The 8453-nt window shown below is 66.8% G+C and overlaps 2 protein-coding genes across 2 annotated transcripts in view; both read right to left on the reverse strand.

The window, feature by feature from the left end:
- Positions 1 to 21: 21 nt before the first annotated feature.
- PCBP2 (poly(rC) binding protein 2) lies at positions 22 to 8210 on the reverse strand. The gene is made up of 11 exons (XM_040088334.1): positions 8129 to 8210; positions 5904 to 6015; positions 5546 to 5569; positions 5403 to 5435; positions 5029 to 5145; positions 3688 to 3819; positions 3007 to 3135; positions 2597 to 2671; positions 1184 to 1270; positions 933 to 1009; positions 22 to 67 (listed from the first exon to the last, which is right to left on the reverse strand). Exons 2-11 carry the CDS (start codon positions 5970 to 5972, stop codon positions 22 to 24), a joined length of 789 nt encoding a protein of 262 aa, XP_039944268.1. The 5' UTR covers positions 5973 to 6015; positions 8129 to 8210.
- The window catches only part of AMHR2 (anti-Mullerian hormone receptor type 2), a 4663-nt gene continuing 4334 nt past the window's right edge, over positions 8125 to 8453 (reverse strand). The window contains 1 exon segment of the mRNA XM_040088335.1: positions 8125 to 8165. Coding sequence (XP_039944269.1) covers positions 8125 to 8165 — 41 coding nt within the window.

Here is an 8453-nt window from a genome sequence, read left to right on the forward strand (position 1 = left end):
CAAGAAGTTGTAAATAAAAACTTACATCTGGCTGTGGAATGGCATACTGTCCTTGAATGGTATAGGCCTACAAAAGGAGGAAAACATCCTATTAACAACCATCGGACAGCCACCCAGGGACAGACAGATTTCAACTAGCCAGGAAGTCAGAGAGCCAAGGTGGAGAGTTCTCCGGGGCGAGGGAAGTGGGGCAGGAGAGGCGGGGACGGATAAATGCTGTCACAAGCAGTTTCTAGGCTGGCGGTTACTCGAATTGGCCTGACGTGGCGGCTACCGGGGAGGGGGTGGGCAGAATCGGTGCCGTCCCCCCCCCCCAAAAAAAAAAAAAAGGTGGCAGACAAAAAAAAAAATTAAAAAAGTAAAAAAAAAAAAAGGAAAAAATAAAAAGAAAAAAGAAAAGACCAAAAAAAAAAACCGACAAAAGAACGGCTGGGATCTTGATGAAGATGTTATGGTGTGGTGAGTCCGACAATGCTGCTATCCCTGCGCCCCCCGCGCAGGCAGGGAGGATCCAACGCCCCCGCGGGCCCTGCTGCTGCTCCTGGCCCCTCTCTGCCCCGGCCCGGCAGCTCCCCCGCCTCCCCTCCCACCCCCAAAAAAAAAGGTTTTGCCCCCGTTCCGAGTCCTCTGGTCACTCCACACGCCTAGGACAACGTCGCCGGGCAAGCTAGAGGTCAGTGCTGGCGCTGGCTACCACTGCTCGACACGGCCCAGTGCTCGGAGGGGAACGAGGCGAGGGCCTGACCTGCCACAACTCCGTGTCCCCGAGGTTACGAGGGACAGCCACACAACTTCAGATCGCTCCTGAAGCTACCCAGAAAGGGCGAGGCACTGGCTGGGGCCTGGCTGGCTAAGGTTTGGGGAGGTCTGGGGGGGCCGGGCAGGTGGGGGCGGGTGGGAGAGGAAGGGGAGAGGGGGGTACACAGCCTCACTTCCAGGTCACCGGAAGAACTGCAGCCCAGGCTGGAATTGGCCCAAGTTCGTTGCCATGCAGTGGCTGCCGGGTGGCCTGCGTGAGGAGAGGTTGGTGGGCTCAGAGTCCAGTTCCCAGTGGACAGGAGTCCACAGCACAAAAAGCCACCGTTGTCGGTTTTGGGGGACGGGGACAGGGATGCCACCCTTGTTGGCAGTCTCAGAGAGGCCAAGGATTGAACGGGCCGTGGAGACTGAACTCCCCTCTCACCTCCTGAGGTGGTCCCTCCAAGTCAGAGTTGAGGCACATGGATGGGGCGGTGTGGGGGTAGCTCGCACTGCCGCTGCTGTACCTGTCCTGTGGATAAATTAGAGGACTTCAGTCTCCAGGGCTGTCAATCCGAAACCTTTCGCTAACACCAAACTCAACATCCACAATAGCTCAGTGCTGATCCGGGGCTCGCCCTGCTCTACGCGCGGCTCTGAGCTGCGAAGGCAGAGAGCGCACGGCCCACGGGAGCGGGGCCGGGGACGGGGGGCGGACAGAAGGAAGGGGGAGAAGAGGGGCAAGGGGAGGGAAGAGATGCGTGGCTGTGGGAAGCCTGCTCCTCACTGCTCTAACGGGGAAGGCGGCCGGCTCCCGCCCCGGGGGTCCGCACGCTGCGGCCCCGCCGCTGGCCAGGGGCGCGGGGGCTTCCCCCGGGGTGCAGAGCGGCGGGAGAAGCTGTCGGGGAGGGAGGGCGGGACTGACCGGGTTCAGGTGGGGAGGAAGAGGCAGGGAGAAGGGCAGGGGTGGGGAGGAAGGGGACGGCAGCAGGTCCGTCCCCGAGACGAGCGTGGCGGGGTTGGGAAAGGGGAGAGCGGAGTCAGGCCTGGCTCTCGGGGAGGCCGGCGGCAGCTACGCCCCTTCCCTGACCCCCTTCCCTGCCTACCCAGGCCCCCACTGACAAAGCCAGGCCCTGCCCGCCCCGAGGGGTCTCCCTGGCAGCAGGAAGGCAGCGGATGCGTTGGCACTGTGGCTCCTCCGAGCGCTGGGGCGGCCCCGGGGCCGCGGGGTGGGAGCGGCCGACCCGCAGCTGGGCCCCGGCAGCCCCGCAGTTACAGCAGACAGGATCCCAAGGGACGCCTGTCCCCTGTAAGGTGGCTCAGGGCAGGGCTCGGGCCGCTCCCCAGCTCAGCGCAGGAGGGACTGAAGCCCGGCCACCTGACGCTACTCCTGTCTGACACCCTCCCCTCCTGCGAGACGAAGCTTTTGCGCACCCCAACCCTACCCAGGGCACAGGCCGAGCCCTCTGCGCCCCGAGAACCAGCGGCAGAGAGCGGAGAAGCCCCAGCCTCCGGGCCAGTCACCCACAGGAGGTCACAGCGAGTCCCTGGAGCCAGCCCGAGGTGGAGGGGCAGAGCCCGGGTTAGGCAGCTCGGCCCGATTCAAACCCCTCCCTACTGCCGCCGCCACACTGGCAAATGGGGTTTTTTTGGGGCCGGTTAACTCCAGGAGCGTTTTTCCAGCACCCTTCTCCTCCCCGAATCGGCCCTTTTTTCCCCGCTGCCATCCCCGGGCAGGGACGGCCGGAGCTGGCTCTGGGGGGCCCAGGGCACAGCGTGGGTGACGGGCACGCGGAGCAGGTCCAACAGCCCCCCGCCCTGCCCACCCCGCACCCCAGGAGCGTGGGAGAGGCCTTACCTGGCCGCCTGCAAAGATGACGGGAGAGCTGGATGGCTTGGGTCGGTACGGGATGGTGACACCCTTCGGGGGAGACTGGGGGACAGGCAGAGAGGACACGTCAGACACCGAGGCAGCGACAGCCGCTCCGCGCAGCGCCCCGGCTCCGCCCTGCCCTCGGGGATCAGCTCCTCCTCACGCCGGGCACAGCGAGGACGCCCAAGCAGGGCCACGGGTGGGTGACACCCCGAGCCGCCCTCGAGGCCCCGCTCGACCCCGGTTTTAAGCGGCTCCAAGCCTCACCTGGATGAGGCCGTAATCCCCAGCTATCCCTTTATCCCCCAGCAGCTGTTTTCTCCTCCCCCCCGCAGCATTTCCACCCCTCCGAGGCACCGGCCTCCGCGGGGGACAGGCCTGAGGAGGGGCCCTACCTCAAGCATGACGACGCAGATCTGTTTGACGCACTCGATGATGGACTGTGGGATCCCAGCGATGGTGATGGCTCGCTCAGTCGAGTTGGGCAGCATGTCCCCTGCCACCTGGACCTGTGCCCCCGTGCTCTGCCAAGCCGAGGGTTAAAAATAGCCGGTCAGACCCCGGGCAGGGCTGAGACCTCAGCGACGAACCCCGTGCGCGGTTATACATAGCCAAAACTGCCCCAGCTCCTCCTTTCCCCTGAAATAAAGTCCTTTAATCCCAGCTGGGTACAATTCGGTCACCGGGAGCCCGAGGAGGCACAGGGGGACCTGGCCTCAGCCTGTCACTGTAACCCAAGCCAAGGCAGCAGAGTTAATCCAACAGCACCCAGTGCTAAATGGCACGGCCGAGGGCGGCGCTGGCCTGGAGCGCATCTCCCTCTCCAAGATCTGGGAAAAGGCTGTGGAAGGGCAATCAGGAGCCCTGGGAAGAGGGGAGCAAGAACCCAGGCACCCAGCTGTGAGGGACAGTACCGGGCAGAGAAGGGTCTGCCCCTGGGTCTCGGTTTGCCAAGCACTAAATATACAAGGAGCTCCAAAAAACTCCCAGCGATGCCACATCCAGTGCTGGGATTTGCCCCTGGGGGACACCTGAACCCCCCTGGTGGGTTCCCCCCCGGGCTGGGCACCACGCACCTCTCGGATCTCCTTGATCTTGCAGCCTCCTTTGCCAATGAGGGACCCGCACTGGCTGGCGGGCACCACGAGCCGGAGGGTGACCGGGGGCCGGCTGGCAGCTGTGCTGTTGGTCATGGAGCTGCTGATGTCCTGCGAGGAAGAGGAGGCGTTGAGGGCTCAGCCCTGCTGGAACGGCACGCGCTGGGGACGTGCCTGGCACGGGGACAGGGAGGTGACGCTGGCACCGGCGGCTCAGCCCAAGGTGACCTCGGGGCTTTCCCAGCCCCGTTTTCCCAGGACTTCCTCAGCAGCCCAGAAATAACAAGAGATGTGCTTTTGGGGAAGCAGCAGCCAAACTCCGCTGTCTCAATGCAAATGCGTTTAGGAGCTGGGTCCCACCTCAGCCAAGCAGGAACCGGTGCTGGAGGGGGCACAAGGGACTGGGGGGGGCTCGGGGAATCCACAGCTCCAGGGTCAGCACGGAGCCTCCCGCTGCACCAGGGATCAAGGCAGCAGCTCCGGGAAAAACAAGCCCGGCGCCGATTACAGCGGTCATGTGCTGGCAGGGGGAGGGGAGGCACAAGGCCAGGGCTCAACTGACCTACTAAAAGCAAAGCTTCAGCTCCAAGGCCGGTGCCCAGGGCGCTGCAGAGCCGTGCAGCCCTCGCAGGACTCCAGCTCGCTGCGTTCGGCACAAACAGCTCCGAGCTCTGCAGCCTTGAAGGCTGAGCTGAGAGCAGGGGGGTTTGGGGGCAGAGCTGCCAGCACAGGGTTGTTTCTCCCTGGGTAGTGTCATAAATCCAAAGGGCGAGAGAATTTGTACCCCCACAGGCGAGGTGAGGGCCACAGAGCTCTACCCCACACCGGGTGAGGAGCACTCCCAACGCCCTCCAGTGTGGAACAGGATGGAAATCTCGGCATCACAGCCCTGAGCATGCTCTAACACCTGCACGATCCAGGTTATCCAGCAGCAAAATCCCCGCTGGAAGTCAGTGCGTTAACAGGAGCGGGGACACGAGGCAGCTCCTCCAGCCCCACAGGGCTGCAGCTCCTTGGGAGGGCAGGGGACAGAGCTGAGCCCTGGGGTGTGCAGGGGGAAGCGGCACCTGCACGAGCAGAGCCGGGGTTATTCAAGCCCTGCTCTGTGCCACGCTGTGGGCAGGAAGTCCCTGTGGGGGCTCTGGCTCCGGCTCTGCCTGGACCTTGCCCCGGCGCGGCGCCGGATAAAGATCGGGGGCCCGGCAGGGGAAACGCCGGCTGCCGAGCGCAACGACGGCCCCGGGGCTCATCGCGGGGTCAGCTCCTCCACGCTGAGGGGACAAACGGGGCAGCGACTGCGGGGGGGCCGCGCACACGCACCTCTTCCAGTTTGTCAATGATCATCGCAAAAGCTTTGAAGATGGCGTTGGTGGGTCCCGCGAGGGTGATGATGCGCTCGGGGCAGTTCCCTTCCGAGATGTTGATGCGAGCTCCGCTCTGCGGGGAGGCAAACGCCACCTCAGCGCTCCGGCCGCACGGAGCTCCTCAGGATTCCTCCGGATCCCCCGCTGCCGCCGCTGGGGACAGAGCCCTCCCTCCTCCTCCTCCTCCCTCCCTCCCTCGGCTCGGGCAGCCATCTTCTCCTCCTCGGCTTCCTGCCGCGCCTGCCCACAGCTCCCGGCATTCCCCGCGCCGCCGCGCTGCCTGCGGAGCCCCGGCCCGCCCCGCCATCCCGCCCGGCTCCCGGCACTCACCTCCTCTCGCATCTTCTTCACAGACTCCCCTTTCTGTGAGGGACGAGAGAAGGGAGAGAGGTGTCAGCGCGGCCGTGGGGAGGTGCGGAGGGAGGGGGACGAGGGGAGAAGGGAAGGGTTAGGGGAGTTTGTTCCTCACTTACCTTCCCAATGATGCTTCCCACCTCCTGGGATGGAAACAAAAGCACCATTAGTCAGCGTTTTAAAAACTCCTGGAAGCCCCAAGCCTAAACTCGGCTCTTTTCACAGTCAAATCAAGCTCCTGAGCAGTCGAGATCTGCCCCTCGAGTCACTGGGGTTTATCCCAGTTGTGCTGGTCTTGCTCCCGTCTCAGCTCCCATCTTGTCCTTCCCCCTCACCCCGTGATTACTGTCCTCGCCGGCTGCACCTCAGGATTTGCCCAGGCGCCAGCAGAACATTCCCGAGATCCCAGGGCCACGGAGGCACCTGGAGCACCCCATGCCAGGCCAGGGCTCCGCGCAGCGGGCCGGGGACACGAACCTTTCCGTGCATGAGTAGCCGGATGGTGAGTGTGACATTGAGACCCCCTTCGATGACTCCGGTGTCCATGGTGAGCAGCGCGGGGTCGGCTCAGGCAGCGCTCGGGCCTCGGCTGGGGGGAGAGGGGCTGGGTGAGCGAGGGGCTGCGCCTTGAGGGGCTCTGCCAATCCCCCCCCGGCCCATCCAGGCAGGATTCCAGCCTCCCCGTGCTGCTTCTCCCCTCAGATCGCCCCCTGGAAGTGTTGGGCCGATCCATGGATGGTTTGCCTCCTCCTCCTGTGAGTTTCCAGGGCTGAAGTGGCCCGATCCCACCTGGATCCAGAGACTCTTGGGGCCACGAGGGTCCCGCTCAGCCCCGCTCCTCGCAGGGGCTTCCCTGGGGGACAGCTGCCTACTTTGGGGTGACCCCCAGCAGCACTGGGAACACGGATGGCTCCTGGACACAACCAGGGATCCCGAGGGGGCACTGAAGTCTCACCGTGGTCTCTACAGGTCTGGGGAAGCCGCTGCTGCCTGCGAGCCCCACACTTCCCCCAGCCCAAGTGTTCCTGCAGCTGCCCGATGGGAGCGGGGCGCCCCATTCCCGGCGGCTTGGCTCGCTGGGAAGCCGGGATTGTGTAGAAAATAAACCCCATCCGTTCCCCTGAGCCTGCGCGGGGCCTCTCGGAGCAGGTTCCGAGGCGATTCCCTCAGACCCAGATAAGGCCACATGAGCGCACGATCAGGTTTCAAACCACCTGAGTCGGCAGCGGTTGCAAAACAGCCCGGCCGGCCCCAGCCGAGCGTTTCATGGGAATCCGGTAAATAAACTCCCATTTCGGCCACCGCTTCGGCCCCATCAAAGTTTAACCACGGCCGGGGCAGGGCCGGGGCCGCGCTGCCTCGCTGGCACCGCAGGGTTTTGCCGCGGCCTCCGTGAGCTCTGGCCGACATTTCCCCACCACCCGGTTCGGGGAGCGGAGCCCGGGATCGCAGCAGCGGGGCGAGGGCAGAGCCCGGGCCCGTCCCGGGGACAAAAAGGGGCCGAGCGGCGCCGCCGGGGGTGAGGCGGGCCCGGGCCGGGCTCCCGGCGAGGCTCTTCCGCAGGGAAACTTCCCCGAGCCGCCGCTGGGCCCCGCGCCGGATCCCGCCCGTCCCAAAGGCGAGGACGCGGTTGCTGGGGTTGGGACGCGGCTGCGAAGCGAGCCCGTCCGTGAGGTGCGGCTCCGGAGCCAGCGCGGGGGGGGAACCGGGCCGGGGGTCCCGGCTCCGAACCCAGCCGGGAGGAGCGGGAGTGGAGCGGCCGTCTCGGAGCGACCCCCGGGGCCGCGATGGAGTCCCCGATCACACGGCGGGTGAGGGAGATCCCGGCCCGGCGGCTCCGAAGGGGAGCCGGAGCCCGGCGGGGGGAACCGGCCGAGTGCCGAAAGAGCGAGGCCGCCGCGGGAGCCGGGGGGGGAAATGGGCCCGTGGATCCCGGATTGGGCCGGGCGGCACCGGCCCGGGCCTCCGAACCCCCGCTGGACCGGGGATCAGCGTTCCGCTCCGGGCAGGCCCGGGGGGAAGATCCCGGATCTCCCGGAGGGGGGGCGGCGGCTCCGCTCCGCTCCCCGCTCCGGCGGGGGAAAACAACAGCGCGGGATGGCGGAAAAACCGGGCCCGGGCGGGAAAAGAAAAAAAACTCCTAAAATAGTAATAAAAAAATACATAAAAGAAAAAAGGGAAAAAAATTAAAACACTAAAAGAAAAAAAAAAATCAAACTCAATGAAAAAGGAGTAAAAAGGAAGGAAAAACAACAAAAAAAAATTTCCCCACGCCCCTCGGGGCCCCCCCCCCCGCGCCCGGCCCGGGCGGGGGGCGGCGGCGCCATGTGACGCACGCGGCGGCCCGAACCCCCCCGGCCCGGTTCCGGCGAGGGGGGGACCGGGGGGGGGGCGGCGGGAGGGGGCGGCGGCGGTCCCCGAGCCCCCCGGGGCTGTTTGCGCCGCGGGCCGGCGGCGCGGGGCGCGCGGGCCGCGCAGGCCGCACAGGCCGCGCAGGCCGCGGGCGCCGTGAGGGCGCGGCCGGCGGGGGGGCGGCCAGGGGGGGAACCGCGCGAGGGCCCGGCCCGGGGGGGGATCGGACCCGGATGGCGGCCGGGGGGGCGCGGGGGGGGCCCGCGGGGAGGGCCGGGGGGCGGCGGTGTGTGTGTGTGGGGGGGGGGGCGATGGTGGCGGGGGGGGGGGGGGCCGGGGGTCGGGCCTACCTGTGTCGGCGCCGGTAACGGCGTTGGGCGAAGGGCGCTCCGGGCGGAGCGGGAGGAGGGAGGGCGGGGAGGGAGGGGGGGGGAGGCGGGGAGGGAGCGCGGCGGGCGGGCGCGCGGGATGGCGGCGGCGGCGGCGCGGGCGCGGCTGCTCCGGCTGCGGCGGCCGCGGGTCTGGGAGGGGGCGGCGGGCGCGGCCCGATTTACACCCGCCCCGACCCGGAAACGCACCGCGCGCGCGGGGCGGGACAGAGCGGCCGCCGCCCCGCGCAGCGCCCCCGCGCGGCTTGGAGGTCCCGGAAGGGAATGGGGGGCTTTGGGGGGGGCG

Source organism: Hirundo rustica, chromosome 30, assembly GCF_015227805.2.
Source record: "Hirundo rustica isolate bHirRus1 chromosome 30, bHirRus1.pri.v3, whole genome shotgun sequence".
Lineage (NCBI taxonomy): Eukaryota > Metazoa > Chordata > Aves > Passeriformes > Hirundinidae > Hirundo > Hirundo rustica.